Here is a 16,724-nt window from a genome sequence, read left to right on the forward strand (position 1 = left end):
AGACGTTGAGGAGCAGTGCAGGATGGGAGTGATGTCACAGCGTGACACCGCATTGCGGACTCACTCCATGCCCTGTGCCGTCTGCCTGGCGATGTCGATCAGCTGGAACATCTGGAAGTTGGTCTCCAGGACGTGCAGGTGCTTGTAGAGGCTGCTGCCCTCACACCACTGCGTGACGATGGCCAGGTTCTCCTTCGTCATGTAGCCCATAAACAGCAAGATATTAACATGCCTGGTCTTCCTGCGAGAGAGAGGGGGAGAGACCCCATAGGTTATCCAAGAGCACTCATAAGAACACGCTAAATCTGCACAGGGATGAGTCGGTGCTTTGGAGGGCAGCTAAATCAGCACTGAGCACTGTGACTCCTCCCTCCTCGGCTCTTTCACCTGAGCACTGCCACCTCGTTTCGGAAGGCCTGGAACTGCTCCGGCGTGGGGTCGGTCACCTTCAGAATCTTCACTGCCACGTCACCTGCCAAAACCAAGCAGTACTGCACTTACCACCACAGAGAAAACAGGCTCCTATAGACTGCACTCAGCACCACAGACAACAGACTACACTGAACACCGTGTCCCTGATGTTTCAGCAGTTCAGCGACACCGCTCGGCACCTGGTGTCGCTATGGTAACGGGCAGGTGGGACACAGGTGACTCACCATGCCACTTCCCTTTGTACACGGTCCCAAAGGAGCCGGAGCCGATGCGCGACAGCAGCGTCACCTCGCTGGCCTCGATCTCCCAGTAATAGCTGGAGTCCCTCTTGTCTCTGGGACGCTGTGGGGGGAAAGATGGGTTAGCTGTCACAGACAGGCTTCTCCTGACACAGACAGACAGACAGGCTTCTCCTGACACAGACAGACAGACAGGCTTCTCCTGACACAGACAGACAGGCTTCTCCTGACACAGACAGACAGGCTTCTCCTGACACAGACAGGCTTCTCCTGACACAGGCAGACAGACAGGCTTCTCCTGACACAGACAGACAGGCTTCTCCTGACACAGACAGACAGGCTTCTCCTGACACAGACAGACAGGCTTCTCCTGTCACAGACAGACAGACAGACAGGCTTCTCCTGACACAGACAGACAGGCTTCTCCTGACACAGACAGACAGGCTTCTCCTGACACAGACAGGCTTCTCCTGACACAGGCAGACAGACAGGCTTCTCCTGACACAGACAGGCAGACAGGCTTCTCCTGACACAGACAGACAGACAGACAGGCTTCTCCTGACACAGACAGACAGACAGACAGGCTTCTCCTGACACAGACAGACAGACAGACAGGCTTCTCCTGACACAGACAGACAGGCTTCTCCTGACACAGACAGACAGACAGGCTTCTCCTGACACAGACAGACAGACAGGCTTCTCCTGACACAGGAAGACAGGCTTCTCCTGTCAGACAGGTATCTGCTGCCTCAGACAAACAGATGTCTCCCGACTTGAGACAACAGCTCAGAGCGGCACTCACGATTTTGTTTTTGTCGTGTTTGTGTGTGCCGGAGGTGGACCCCCGCTCCCTGGGCGTGGCCACGGCGGGCTTGGACTGGGACCATCCTGTGGGGCTCAGGTTCATGGGGCTTCCTGCATGAGAGTAACGGGGGAGACACCCACAGGGTCAGACTCTGCAGAGCGCAGCTCTCCTAAGCTAACACCCATCCTCTCAACTAACCAGCATCACAACTTCACAACGTCACTGGCGCTTCTGTGGCCTTACCTGATTCATGACCTCGTATGGCATCCTAGGAAAGAGAGAGTTACATGGTCACACATTCTGCTGCTGAAGCCAAGAATAAACTCCATAAATGGCACACTTTAATCTTCAAATACACCATTAGAAGCAGGAAATATCTCTGAGGAAAACAGGTTATCAGTTGTGAAACTACACATAGTACACCAAGACAGCACAGAAGTGGGAGGAGCTGTCTGGACAAAAGCTCTCACATGATACTAAAATGCAAAAGTAAAATGTGATGCCACAAATTTCTCATTTTTCCACACTGTAAGGTTTTCATAAATCACAATAATGATATACATTTTTCTGTGTTTGCTTATTATATGAGGAAAAAAAAACATGAAAACAAAACACTTTTCTTATGACCTATGCTAGGTATATTTTCTTTAAATGGCAAATTCATCAGAAGGAAATGAATGACTTTCAGTCTTTGAAAAATGAGAAAGATTTTTCTTGTACAGTCTTGTGTGCACAGAAATTTAGATCTAAATTAACACACAGACTGAGGATGATCCAACACTGTTACGTGTTTTGCATGCTGCGTGTGTGTGTTTGCGTGCTGCATGCCGTGTGTGTGTGTGTGTGTGTGTATGCCTGTGTGTTGCATGCCAAGTGTCTGTGTGTTTGTGCATGCGTGCATGCATATATGTGTTTTTAGGTACATGCACGGTGTGTGTGCCTGTGTGTGTGTGTGCGTGCGCACACGTGTGTGCGTGTGTGTGCGTGCTGCGGGCAGTGAAACACTCTGTCAGCAGCAGTGCAGTGTCTGACAGGTCAGGCAGCAGTCAGGCCGACTGGGTCTCACTCCTAACCTTTTCAAGCTCCTCTGCGGGGCCTTCAGTTAAAGAGCTGAAGAAGCGAGCCATACCTACTCTTCTCTTCAGCCAAAACCAGCGGCACCAGGAGCTGGGAGAAGCATTCAGGCAATCTAACTACTCCCCACCAGCCCACAACACAGAGGAGTAGGAGAAAGAGAGAGGGAGCAAGGGGGAGAGACAGAGAAGAGAGAGAGAGAGGGAAGGAGAGGGAGCAAGGGGGAGAGACAGAGAGAGAGAGAGAGAGGGAGGGAAGGAGAGGGAGAGAGACAGAGAGGAGAGAGAGTGAGGGAAGGAGAGGGAGCAAGGGGGAGAGACAGAGAGAGAGAGAGAGAGGGAGGGAAGGAGAGGGAGAGAGACAGAGAGGAGAGAGAGTGAGGGAAGGAGAGGGAGCAAGGGGGAGAGACAGAGAGAGAGAGAGAGAGGGAGGGAGAGAGAGAGAGGAAGCAAGGGAGAGAGACAGAGAAGAGGGAGAGAGAGGGAAGGAGAGGGAGAGAGGAGGAGAGAGAGGGAGAGAGAGGGAGAGAGAGGGAGGGAAAGAAGGGGATAGACAGAGAGGAGAGAGTGGGAGGGAAGGAGAGGAAGCAAGGAGGAGAGACAGAGAAGAGAAAGAGTGAGGGAAGGAGAGGGTGAGAGACAGAGAAGAGAGAGAGAGAGGGAGGGAAGGAGAGAGGCAGAGAGAGGGGGACAGAGAGGGAGGGAAGGAGAGGGATAGACAGAGAGGAGAGAGTGGGAGGGAAGGAGAGGGAGCAAGGGGGAGAGACAGAGAGAGAGAGGGAGAGAGAGGGAGGGAAAGAAGGGGAGAGACAGAGAAGAGAGAGAGAGAGGGAAGGAGAGGGAGCAAGGAGGAGAGAGAGGGAAGGACAAGGAGAGAGGCAGAGAGAGGGGGACAGAGAGGGAGGGAAAGAAGGGGACAGACAGAGAGGAGAGAGTGGGAGGGAAGGAGAGGGAGAGAGACAGAGAGGAGAAAGAGTGAGGGAAGGAGAGGGAGCAAGGGGGAGAGACAGAGAGGAGAAAGAGTGAGGGAAGGACAAGGAGAGAGGCAGAGAGAGGGGGACAGAGAGGGAGGGAAAGAAGGGGACAGACAGAGAGGAGAGAGAGTGAGGGAAGGAGAGGGAGCAAGGAGGAGAGAGAGGGAAGGACAAGGAGAGAGGCAGAGAGAGGGGGACAGAGAGGGAGGGAGAGGGAGAGAGGCAGAGAGAGGGGGACAGAGAGGGAGGGAAAGAAGGGGATAGACAGAGAGGAGAGAGTGGGAGGGAGAGAGACAGAGGGACAGATGTAGAGAAGAAAAAGGGAGAGAGAGAACCAGAAAAGAGTGAGAGGGAGAGAGAGGGAAAGAGGAGAAGGATTAAGACAGGGAGAGGAGGAAAAATGAGGGATACCTGGGTGTCCCTTCAGACCCTGCTAACTTTTAATTTCACCTCAGTTTTTACGACAGTTGTTCTCATTCGAATTTCACACATTACTGTGACACCCAGGTATTCAATCCCCAGTGAAGATTTCAAAGCAGAGAAAGCGGCAAACAACAACCAAGCAGGAAAGAAAAGGACCAAATTAAAGACAAACTGCAAAGACTGAGATCATGTCTGCACAGAGAGAGGAGAGATCACAGAATACTGCCTGGAGTTGCTGAGGTGTGAGAACAGTCATATGGGCTTCTCCCTGCGGTCACTCTAAGGTCGCCTCTCTGGGCCAATCAGAGACGGCCTTTACCTCGATCATGCTGCTGTCCACAGGCAGGGCGGTGCTGACCATGTGCACATTGGGCGTGGACGTTGACCTCTGCCTCTGGGAGAGGGCGCCCCCTGATGGTGGGTAGGGAGATGTGTCGTTGAAGGCGTAGGGATTCGAGTGTCTGTACTGCGGGCTGCAAGGTGAAGCAAAGGAAATGGTCGGGAGAGCAGAGCAAAGAGCGGGACTCTGACCGGGGGACTCTGACCGGGGGACTCGGACCGGGGGACTCGGACCGGGGGACTCGGACCGGGGGACTCGGACCGGGGGACTCGGACCGGGGGACTCTGACACGGAGCATGCGTCTCTGCAGGCAGGGTCTCTGGAGGGAAACACTGTGTGGTTTGGTGTTGGGGAGACGGGTGGTGTGTGGTTTGGTGTTTGGGGGACAGGGGTGGAGTGGGGTTTGGTGTTTGGGGCAGAGGGGTGGAGTGGGGTTTGGTGTTTGGGGGAGAGGGGTGGAGTGGGGTTTGGTGTTTGGGGCAGAGGGGTGGAGTGGGGTTTGGTGTTTGGGGCAGAGGGGTGGAGTGGGGTTTGGTGTTGGGGAGAGGGGTGGAGTGAGGTTTGGTGTTGGGGAGAGGGGTGGAGTGGGGTTTGGTGTTTGGGGGAGAGGGGTGGAGTGGGGTTTGGTGTTGGGGAGAGGGGTGGCGTGTGGTTTGGTGTTTGGGGGAGAGGGGTGGAGTGGGGTTTGGTGTTGGGGAGAGGGGTGGAGTGGGGTTTGGTGTTGGGGAGAGGGGTGGAGTAGGGTTTGGTGTTTGGGGGAGAGGGGTGGAGTGGGGTTTGGTGTTGGGGAGAGGGGTGGAGTAGGGTTTGGTGTTTGGGGGAGAGGGGTGGAGTGGGGTTTGGTGTTTGGGGGAGAGGGGTGGAGTGGGGTTTGGTGTTGGGGGGAGAGGGGTGGAGTGGGGTTTGGTGTTTGGGGGAGAGGGGTGGAGTGGGGTTTGGTGTTGGGGGGAGAGGGGTGGAGTGGGGTTTGGTGTTTGGGGGAGAGGGGTGGAGTGGGGTTTGGTGTTGGGGGGAGAGGGGTGGAGTGGGGTTTGGTGTTTGGGGGAGAGGGGTGGAGTGGGGTTTGGTGTTTGGGGGAGAGGGGTGGAGTGGGGTTTGGTGTTGGGGGGACAGGGGTGGAGTGGGGTTTGGTGTTGGGGAGAGGGGTGGAGTAGGGTTTGGTGTTTGGGGGAGGGGTGGAGTGGGGGCACAGAGCAGTGGTGTCACAGGGCTCACCTGGCTGGGAGGCGGGTGAGGGACTCTCGAACACGGCGGGAGGTTAGGGACGGCGGAACAGGCCCTCCACTCTCTCCAGGAGTAGGGAAGAGTCTGGACACAAATATCAGCCCGTTTCAGAGATAATTCAGCCCCATAATACACACACAGAGTCACACTCTCTCTCACACATGCACACACACACACACACACACGCACACACAGAGTCACACACACACACACACACACACACACACACAGAGTCACACTCTCTCTCACACACACACACACACACACACACACACACACACACACAGAGTCACACACACACACACACACACACACACACACACACACACACACACACACACACACACACAGAGTCACACACACGACACACAGAGTCACACACACACACACACACACACACACACACACACACACACAGTCACACACACGACACACAGAGTCACACACACACACACACACACACACACACAGTCACACACACACAGAGTCACACACACACACACACAGAGTCACACACACAGAGTCACACTCTCTCTCACACACACATGCACACACACACACACACACACACACACACACACACACACACACAGTCACACTCTCTCAAACACACACACAGAGTCACACTCTCTCTCTCACACACAGAGTCACACTCTCTCTCTCACACATGCACACACACACACACACACACACACACACACACACAAACACACACACAGAGTCACACTCTCTCTCACACATGCACACACACACGCATAGAGTCACACTCTCTCTCACACATGCACACACACACGCACGCACGCACAAACACGCGCACACACACACACTCCTTAAGTCCTGAATCATTTCTACATTTAATTCCATATGATATGAGAACATTTTAAATTTTAGAACAGAACAGTTTGGCAGTGACAGCAGGAAAGCATGTCAGCAGGCAGCATGATTGGACAGCGGGTCATGTGACACAGCAGCGGGCAGCGCGTATGGACAACAGGTCATGTGACACAGCAGCAGGCAGCGTGATTGGACAATGGGTCATGCGACACAGCAGCGGGCAGCGTGATTGGACGGCGGGTCATGCGACACAGCAGCGGGCAGCATGATTGGACAGAGGGTCATGTGACACAGCAGCGGGCAGCGTGATTAGACAGCGAGTCATGTGACACTCACAGCAGCTGGCGGATGTTGCTCCAGTCCACACACATGGTGGGCACCCTGGTGCTGCAGTGCTCGTGGAACTTGTAGCCACACGTTTGGCAGCGGAAGCCATTGAGGAGGAACTTCTGACATATATCACAGAAGGCCAACTTCAGAAAGGTTTTCCGGACCTGCAGAGAACCGAGCGGACCAGATCAAGCCTCTGTCACTCCCAACAGCAGGAGCTCCACACACACTGAGGAACTGTGGGACGCGATTGGGGAACTCACAAAGTTGTGTGTAGTGAGGGGAACGTGATCCAGCACCTCCACCAGAAGCTCCTCTCCGATCAGCGAGCCGGAATCCGTGCTCCAGTCCACCCGGGTCTTCCTGCACAGCCACAAACAAACAGGAGTCAGAGCCAAGCAGGGCCAAGCACAGCCAAGCGTGCACGCCTGTGTGCGTGTGTGTGTGTGTGTGCATGTGTGTGCATCTCTCTGTGTGCGTGTGTGTGTGTATCTCTCTGTGTGCGTGTGTGTGTGTGTGTGTGCATGTGTGTGCATCTCTCTCTGTGTGTGTGTGTGTATCTGTGTGTGTGTGTGTGTGTGTGCGTGTGCGTGTGCGCGCATGTGTGTGTGTGTGTGTGCGTGTGTGTATCTCTCTGTGTGTGCGTGCATGTGTGTGCATGTGTGTTTGTGTGTGTGTGTATCTGTGTGTGTGTGTGTGCATGTGTGTGTATCTCTCTGTGTGCGTGTGTGTGTGTGTGTATCTGTGTGTGTGTGTGTGCGCGTGTACGTGTGTGTGTGTGTGTGTGTGTGCGTGTGCGTGTGCGTGTGCGTACGTGTCTGTGTGTACAGTACTGCACCTCCTCTGTCCTGGGTGGAGCCGGAACACAGCACAGCACTCCGGCTGGAGTCCGCGCACCTTCAGTGCTTTGATGAGGCAGGTGTGCAGGGTGAGACCTGGCCGCACGTTCACCTGCAGCGAGACGGACAACACTGACCCCAGAACAGTCTCACTGCGCCTGTCTACACCCGTTCTGTGCGCATACAGAGCTGGTTAAAGCCTCAGAACAGCACACATTGCACACACACCTACATCCACCTCTACATACACACTAACATCCACCTCTACACACACAGTAATGCCCTCCAGCCAGAGGGCGTACAGCCCCACCTAGTGGAGGGGGCAGCTGCACCTTGACTCACTCAAAGTCTGCCCTTTGACCTCACCTTCTGTAGCCCACACTGACTGCCCCCCCCCCCAAACACTGACTCCTTGCTCTGACTCCTTGCCTCGCTGCTACCCGGCTCTGACTCATCACCCCCCCAACCCCCCTGCTCTGACTCACTGCCACCTGGCTCTGACTCGCCGCCCCCTGGCTCTGACTCACCACCCTCCGCTCTGACTCACCACAGTGCGCTGCTGGTTGGGCAGGAAGACTCGGATGGTGCTGCTGGCCTTGTTGGACTCGTCTGAGGGGCGGCGTTGGAAGGGGAAGCCATGGCCGATGGTGGGGGACATGCATGAGCCCTCGAACACAGCGTCCTTCAGCCCAAAGCCGTTACTGATGCTCCTCCAGGCTCCCTGGATGTGCTCCATTAGCAGAGACAGCTGGGCCTAATCATCTACAGGACAGACAGGACAGTCACCATGTTAATGCTTCTCAAACGCAACAGACCTGCAGGTCTGCACCTCTGATCCAGGAACAGAGCTACAGGTCCACACCTCTCATCCAGGAACAGAGCTACAGGTCCACACCTCTGATCCAGGAACAGAGCTACAGGTCCACACCTCTGATCCAGGAAGAGAGCTACAGGTCCACACCTCTGATCCAGGAACAGAGCTACAGGTCCACACCTCTCATCCAGGAACAGAGCTACAGGTCCACACCTCTGATCCAGGAACAGCTACAGGTGCACACCTCTGGTTCAGAAACAGAGCTATAGGTCTACACCCAGCAGGACCTACTGGTCTAAATGACACTAAGAAAGCATGACTGGACTTCACTGGATCTGAGCGAACAGTGACAGGACAGGAAATCTCCATTAGCAAGCAGGTCTTAATGGGCACCATCTCACCACCAGCACCCCGCTGTCAGTGAGAGGCAGGCGGGCGCAGCAGAGAGAGGCATTATGGGAGAATTGCACAACTTCCCCACTTCCTCCCAAACAATGACATCTAGCCAAGAAGCAGCCTTATCAGAGCGCTGTCAGGACTGCAGGGAAACACAGGCCGCAGCTCACTCTCTCTGTGTCTCTCTCTCTCTCCCTCCCTCTCTCTCTCTCTCCCTCTCTCCCTCTCCCTCTCCCTCTCCCTCTCCCTCTCCCTCTCCCTCTCCCTCTCCCTCTCCCTCTCCCTCTCTCTCTCTCTCTCCCTCTCTTTCCCTCTCTCTCTCCCTCTCTCTCTCTCTCTCCCTCTCTTTCCCTCTCTCTCTCTCCCTCTTTCCCTCTCTCTCTCTCCCTCTCTCTCTCCCTCTCTTTCCCTCTCTCTCTCTCCCTCTCTTTCCCTCTCTCTCTCTCCCTCTCTTTCCCTCTCTCTCTCTCCCTCTCTCTCTCTCTCTACTCTGCACTTTCAGTCAATGTGAAGATGAAAAGATACGTCAGGCAGGAAGTGTCACTTCAAAAAGGATGCCACATCAAATGGTTTGACACACTTAAAATTAGCAGCTTCTCACTATCCTCAGCTTCTGAAAACGAGAGAACAGGAGCTTCTCTTTGCATCAGAGTGACTGCAGTGCCACCAAGCTATTACATTCCAGTGGGTGGGCTAGCTGCTGGCTGGCGAGCAGGTGCCATTAGATTACATTACTGGCATTTAGCAGACGCTCTTATTCAGAGCGACTTACATCAGTTACAGTTTTTTTACAATGTTGTCCATTTATACAGCTGGATATTTACTGAGGCAATTTTTGGGTTAAGTACCTTGCCCAACGGTACAAGCAGCAGTGCCCCACCAGGGAAAGGAACCGGCAACCTTTCGGTTACGAGTCCTGCTCCTTAACCATTATGCTACACATGGGGCAAAGAAAAGTGTGTGAGGGGGAATAAAGAAGTGTGTGAAAGAAGCACACATCGAACGTCATCTCTCATCATAACGCCAGAAATCACATCGATTTTCCGCACAAACCCACGGCGGCCGGGGCCGAGCTGTAGCCTGTGTATTGTGACACTACAGCGTGTATCAGCCTGAGTGTTGCAACACTGTGAGGACAGCATGTGTATGAATCAGCTGAGCTTTCCTGCTGACTTTCCTGCAGACTGTCCCGTTTCATATCTGCACAGAAAATGGAAATTCCCAATCCTTTATCAGACCTCCCACAGCAGAATGATCCTAACACACAGGCCCAAACATGCACGTCTGCCTAAAACGTTTTCATTCAATTATGGAAAAAAACAGCCTGCAACTGAACTTTAGAATGAGCGTTCTGTGCCAAAGCTGACCTCTTTCATCCTGAATGCTAAAGTAGTCTTCAGTAGTCTATTCTAAAGCCTGCTGCTTTAGAATAGACTACTTTTACTGACTAATTTAGAGATAACATACATGGTAACAGCAACGGAAACACCAAGTTTAGAAAACCCTGCAAATATGTCTCTTCATTATCTGGTGGCACTTGAAGGCGTTCCACGAAACGCAGGAAACGAGCAGCGCAGATTCTGTGACCGCGGCGTGCTAACCAGCACAGCGCTTCTGCTGCCAGACCTCGGTATGCACAGTCATGCTGCGAGACCGCAGATGCGCTGCAGCAGAAACAGGAGCTGCCCACACCTGCTCGCAGAGATGACGCAACCCTGTGCCCGAGAAACACAGGCACAGGAGCACCACAGGGCTCTGAGCTCAAGCTCACCTGCGCCACAGGGCTCTGAGCTGAAGCCCACCTGCGCCACAGGGCTCTGAGCTCAAGCCCACCTGCGTCACAGGGCTCTGAGCTCAAGCCCACCTGAGCCACAGGGCTCTGAGCTGAAGCCCACCTGTGCCACAGGTCTCTGGGCTGAAGCCCACCTGCGCCACAGGGCTCTGAGCTGAAGCCCACCTGCGCCACAGGGCTCTGAGCTGAAGCCCACCTGCGCCACAGGGCTCTGAGCTGAAGCCCACCTGCGCCACAGGACTCTGAGCTGCAGGGAAACAGTAGCAGGAGTTTCATGTCTGTCACTGCGCCTGGAGCACAAACACAGGGCCCAGGAGCCCTGACCAACAGACAACCACCCTGTGCATCTAACCAATCAGAGAGCCCAGACATGCATCTAACCAATCAGAGAGAGCCCAGACATGCATCTAGCCAATCAGAGAGAGCCCAGAGACATTACAATCTCAGACCACCGCATTCCTATGAGGGAGTGTGCCTGCAGGTACAAACCTAAACACAGTGTCACCTGGAGCAGGTTTAACCTGAACCAACTCTGAGAGCACCTGAGCTGTGCCACCCACAGCCAGAGGCTGAAATGGACTGAAATTAATGAAATCCTGACGAGCCTTTTCCTACAGAGGAACTCTGGCCTCCGACTCAGCCTGGGCCACCAGCCATAACCCACCTGGCTGAGGTTCTGACCACGGCAGTCTGCACTGCCAGTTGAGACCTGTCTATTCCAGCCCCTGGAGCACCATTCACCTGCACCCCTCCCCCTCTCGAAAATGCAGGGGGCTGTCCTGCTGAACTGTCAGGCAGCGCCCCCCCGCCCGACTGCCCCCCCGAGCCACCCCCAGCAGGACACCAGCCCTGCCCCTGGTTAATTACCCTTTGGTTGAGCAGGAGGGTAAGCTGAGCCCTCTCCCCTTCACACTGAGGACCTGAAGAAACATGGCAGGTGTGGGAATGTATGGGGGGGGGCAGGTGGCCAGTTTGAGAATTTGCCCAACACCCCTGCTCTTTCGATAAGTGTCATGGAACCTTTAATGACCACAGTGTGTCAGGACCTTGGTTTTATCATCTCGCCTAAAGACAGTGTCTCACAGAGAACAGTGTCCCCATCACTGTACCGGGGCGTCCACAGAGGAGAGACTTCACATTGGCCAACACCCTGATCTTCCCTCGAGATCTCTGAACCTGGGCAGGTAGTGGGTGGCAGGGCTGACACTGCTGTGGACGGGGGCGTGTCGCAGCGGCCGTGACGGAGGTGACCTGACATTACCCCACACACCAGGCAGCAGGTGACTCCTACCACCCCTCCCTCCTATGAGCTACCTCTCACGTTCGGCAGGGGTGTGCCAGCAGGGGGTGGTGAAAACTCACGGCTGCTCACCCAGCGTGTGTGCGTACGGTTCTGCAGACAATGCAGTGCAACGCACACATACATACATGCATGCATGCATATACCCACACCCACACACACATGCATGCATGCATGCACCCGCACACACATGCATGCTTCAGATGAGTCTGCTGAATGCACAGCAACACCCTAATTCTACAACAGAGAAAGCTCTCCTCCTGTTCAGGTCAAACCCACAACCGCAGATACACAAACACGAACACACACACACACACATACAAACACACATGTAGAGACACACACACACACACACACACACACACACACAAACCTCTGGACAGGTAGATGAGCTTTGTATGGATAAATATTCATGTTCTTAAAAATCCAATATGCACACTCAGCTATCATTGTGGACACATCTGCAGACATTGTAAATGAATGAAGTTTCTGTCCATAAGTCACTTCTACCTCAGACCCACTAGTTACCTTACAGAACACAGCAATAACAGCCTCAGGGCAGGGGATTTCACCTGCACACACCTGAGCCCATCATCCTCCAGCATATGGACATGAGACACCCAAAGAGCAACCAAAGAGGCAGGTCAAAATCTGGTTTTGTGTAAAGAGGCTTAGTTCCTCCAATCAGAACGACTTTCAGGATTAAATGTAACAAGGCCCACCAAAAGAAAACAAATAAAGAATAGGCCCCGCCCACAGAGCAAAACCACCCAGTGCTATGATGCAACCCTGCCAGGACACCAGCATCTGAAAGGCTGATTTAGTGTGAAATGTTACACAACACGCAGACACACATGCACACACGCACCACATGCACCACACACACATGCACACACAAAATTAACAAGCATGCATACACACAAACACGCATGCATGTGCAAAGAGATGGTTTATTTGTAAGGTATGTGGATTGGCTGTCATTCTGAGCACAATAAATGGAGATAAAAAGGCATTTAAAGATCACCGAATCTGCACAGAATCTGTCCTGCATTGTACCAAAAGCAGACCCTAATTATCCTGGTGTTCCTCCTTCACCTTTGCCCTCCGACCCCTGAACTCTAAGCTAAGGCGCACTGAAGGGCTGCTTTCAGATGCAGCATCATAAGCAGGAAGTTTAAGGGACTCCCGCGCCCAATGAGCAGTCAAACCGACAGACCACAGCCCGAAGCAGAGAGACTGGCGGTGATCTGGCGAAGATTATCTCAAAGGCAGAATATGGCATCTCAGACTTAGGCAGTTTTTCCCCTTCACATTACTGCCTGATTGCCTGTAATGTCACGTCGGGTTAACGAATTTCTAGCTGTGAACACCGCGGTCAGCACACTGGCGGGCAAACAAGTGCTGACTTAGTCCATCCTCCAACATACCAATGCTATGAAGGCATCCTCTTGAAAAACAGGGACTATTACTTACTTTCTGTCTTTCTTTTTCTTGATTTTCGCTAGGGGACTTCCATTAAATACTTCAAACCAACCATTTTGCTGATGAGGCAATGTAGTGCTTATGCGTTTATTGTCGGTGGAGTGCGTCACGATAAGTAACTAAAGATGAGTCAATCAAAATAAACCTCACGGTTCCTACTGACATAACAATTATGAGTAACATATGGCCAGAATCGATGTGTTTCTCTTTAACGTACACATGCATAAAGAGAGAGAAAGGTCTCTTTCGTGGCCCATGATTCCTTCCAAAATGCACAAGGTTAAACCTGACGGGTCAATTGCGACTTCAAACGTAGAGAACTGGAAATCGATGTTCAAAGCTCCGTTAAGGTTGCTGTAACTGGCAACGACTGACGACGAACTAAAAAAAATACTTTTATCAGAGCAACTACCTGGCAACACAACGATTATATTTCGTTAACGTTACCTAGCTTCATATGTTATGTCAAACGACGAGGATGTATCTCTAGTATTTAGCATGTAACTCGATCTCACCCAATACAAATGTACAGCTTATGCGCCATCATTCAATGCCATCTGTAACAGCAGGCCGACATAGTGACTAAATTATTCCACTACATTTCACCTGTGAATAAATGTTACCATTGCTTATCGCACTAACAATGTTTAAAGATCAGGTCGTTCTTTACTGTGAGCTACTTTCTTATGTCCAACAATAACATACAATCAGTTTCCTTTAGTTTACGAAAAACATTTAAAGGAAGGCAACACCGTTGTGGGAAGCAAAACAGCAGCTAATTTTGTACAACGCGACAAAGTTTGCGAATCGCGTTTCTTTCATTAGGCCCTGTAACTCCATTCCGACTCCTGACACAAATTTACGGCCCTTTTCCGAACGGGCGAAACTCCTCCTTCAGCAGCTCAATCTAAACTACAGAAAGTCTTTTAGGTTTAAATCGCAAATACAATCAAAGGAAAAATCACAGATCAAAGCCATCCCCGAAAAGACGATAAATGTGTTCACTGTAACAGTCGCAATGCATCACGGCGCAAGTGAAAACTTACCAAGGAAAGTTTGAAAACTTCAGCTCCGCCATGTCTGAAAGAAAAAGCGGCGACTCGGTGACATCATCATATTTTCAGACCCGCAGAGGAGGAGAGTCTGTTCTGATCAACACGGAGTGTGAAAGGCAGACGCGATTCGGCCTCGGCGCTCCCACAGCTCACCAAAGCCTTCTTTTCTTTTGGTTCCCGAGGTTCGTTTCAGGCGCAGTTTCTGCGATGAGTACCGACTCCCTCCCTCTGCAGAATGATCATTCGGTCGTTGCACGGCCTTCTTTAGGAAAACGCAACATCTTTCTGTGTCACATGCGAACACGAGTTAAAAAATCCAGCTCGCTTACACTCCCGTGCACTCTCTACCGTCGCGCACTTTCTGGTCCGAGAAGCTGGACGGACTTTCTGCAAACGCTGCGACGAGATCTCATATTATTGCGAGTCACTGGACGTCTTCCTTCCTCTTTCTCTATTTTTTCTGACGAGTTACAGTCCAGCCCTGAAGCTGCATGATTCGGACATTTTAATCAACACAGACAGCGCCACTAGTTTGTACACGTTTTGTGACGCTGTAGGGGCTTACAGCCCTTCCACTGCGCCTCTCTGACGCCGGTGTGTGAAATTGGACCCCCCTACAGTGCGGAGGGACAGAAATGCCACTCAGCACTGCTGGGGACACGTCGCTCGAGTTAGTGCGTTTTATTTCGGTCACGTTTCTAATTACGTTTCTGGCAGTAATTACTGTTTGCATAAATAATTAGAAACGTGACCATTGGAACACATCACCGATGTCAGGAAATTAACCTCGGTACCTGCTGATAGGTTTAACTGTAGTATGAATATCATATTAGCTTTTTCTAGCACAAATGACCGTATTTGATTTCCAAATAATGAAATAAACTGCGGGTGCGAATAGTAAGATCTTTCACGAATTGACGGTGTTCAGGTAGCCAAAAGTGTTGAAATGACGTGTCACTTGCCTGATGACTTCATGCTAACTTTTGGATTGATGACATAAGGAGGTGAACGAAGAAGTCGTCTGATTGGACGGCTGCCAATCTTTGCCACGGTTCGGATCCCCAGTTCAGGGTCTACCGGTTCCAGTATGCAGTGATTCCTTTAACAGTCTTTTCTGAAATGGATTTACCCCTGACTTTGAGAAGTTCACTTGTACAGGAAACGCACTTGCATCATTTCGTATACACAGCCGATGGAGTCAGGAACGATTCTAGGATCAGACCTTCAGGGGGCTCAGCCCCTAATGAGAATGTGACATGCATACAGTGCCTTGCAAAAGTGTTCAAGCCCCCTGCTAAATCACCCATTTCAGTGGATAACAATTAATACATTAATATTTTTCTATATATGATATTTTAATTTACAACAATAATACTTTTAATGAATTACCAGTTTGTATGTAGCCTCTGTACTGTATGTAACATGACTTTATAAAGAATACTGGACATGAAACCTGTATGTTTAATCAAGCCATTTGAACCTGTAATTGTTTGTCCCGCCTGTAACAGACGTTCGCAAAATCTAACGCTAGCGGGCTAAAATGATTTCAGAACATAATAATTTAATATTTATTTATTTAATTATTTATTTAGGGGTGCTGAGATGAAATTTAGGTGTGCTTGAGCATCCCTAAAAAGAGTCTAAATTGCCCATGGATGGGGTTGGCCGCTGCTCCTGCTTTTTCGAGCTGTAACTCAGCGCCTTTTCACGGGCGTAAACTGGAGCTGCTGGCCTTGGGAGACGGCAAGCAGTGAACAAGCGAGCGAGCAAGCAGGCGCAGATGCTCCACAGACCAACTCATATTTATCTCAGGTGGATGGGCAAGTGGCATAAGCCCAAATTGAGACGATAGGCTACGTAGTTATAAAGACAGTATTTACAGGCTAATTGCGACATGGCAATGCTGACTTCTTTTTTTGCATGGGCAGTTGATCAAATCCAGGTGGTTCTTTCCAATATAAATAGCCAATGCTTTTGCAGTGTTCATCACGTGTATATTTGCGTTGTCAAATCCGAGTTAAGCTTTTGACATAAGGACCTGTGCCTGAGAAGAGCACTCTGCGGATTATTTTACTGTATCACCTATACACATCTTTGTGATTGGAGGAAGAAGGTTATAAGACCATACGGTATAACTGACTTTCTGCGAACTATATTTCATATTATCACAAGCCAGTGGTTCCTCTTTTTATTCTTATTATTTTAATTTTGTAAAACGAAAAAGTGTATACATTTTCAATGAATTATGTGGCTTACACAAGGACCCAAACAAGCATGTTTCTCCCAAAGGGCATACTAAATATGAAAATTCCACGCACAATGTCGCCACCATCTGGTTTTGTAGGGTCATCTTAATAAATAGTAAAAGACTT

General features: G+C 51.3%; 1 protein-coding gene across 4 annotated transcripts in view; it reads right to left on the reverse strand.

The window, feature by feature from the left end:
• Positions 1 to 14,925, reverse strand: part of LOC118780866 (RAF proto-oncogene serine/threonine-protein kinase-like) — an 18,317-nt gene extending 3,392 nt beyond the window's left edge. The window contains exons 1-12 of one of the 4 annotated variants that reach the window (XM_036533610.1): positions 8,061 to 8,267; positions 7,513 to 7,625; positions 6,938 to 7,037; positions 6,681 to 6,838; positions 5,502 to 5,594; positions 4,266 to 4,419; positions 2,550 to 2,669; positions 1,720 to 1,744; positions 1,474 to 1,586; positions 657 to 774; positions 388 to 472; positions 65 to 241 (exon numbers count right to left, since the gene is read on the reverse strand). In XM_036533610.1, the coding sequence (XP_036389503.1) occupies positions 65 to 241; positions 388 to 472; positions 657 to 774; positions 1,474 to 1,586; positions 1,720 to 1,744; positions 2,550 to 2,669; positions 4,266 to 4,419; positions 5,502 to 5,594; positions 6,681 to 6,838; positions 6,938 to 7,037; positions 7,513 to 7,625; positions 8,061 to 8,249 (1,445 nt within the window). In that variant the 5' untranslated portion in view covers positions 8,250 to 8,267. Of the gene's footprint in view, positions 1 to 64; positions 242 to 387; positions 473 to 656; positions 775 to 1,473; positions 1,587 to 1,719; positions 1,745 to 2,549; positions 2,670 to 4,265; positions 4,420 to 5,501; positions 5,595 to 6,680; positions 6,839 to 6,937; positions 7,038 to 7,512; positions 7,626 to 8,060; positions 8,276 to 14,343 lie in introns of those variants that run through there. The other 3 variants (XM_036533608.1, XM_036533606.1, XM_036533609.1) reach the window with 3 other exon arrangements.
• Positions 14,926 to 16,724: the final 1,799 nt, after the last annotated feature.

This window comes from Megalops cyprinoides, chromosome 7, assembly GCF_013368585.1.
Source record: "Megalops cyprinoides isolate fMegCyp1 chromosome 7, fMegCyp1.pri, whole genome shotgun sequence".
Taxonomy (NCBI): Eukaryota; Metazoa; Chordata; class Actinopteri; order Elopiformes; family Megalopidae; genus Megalops; species Megalops cyprinoides.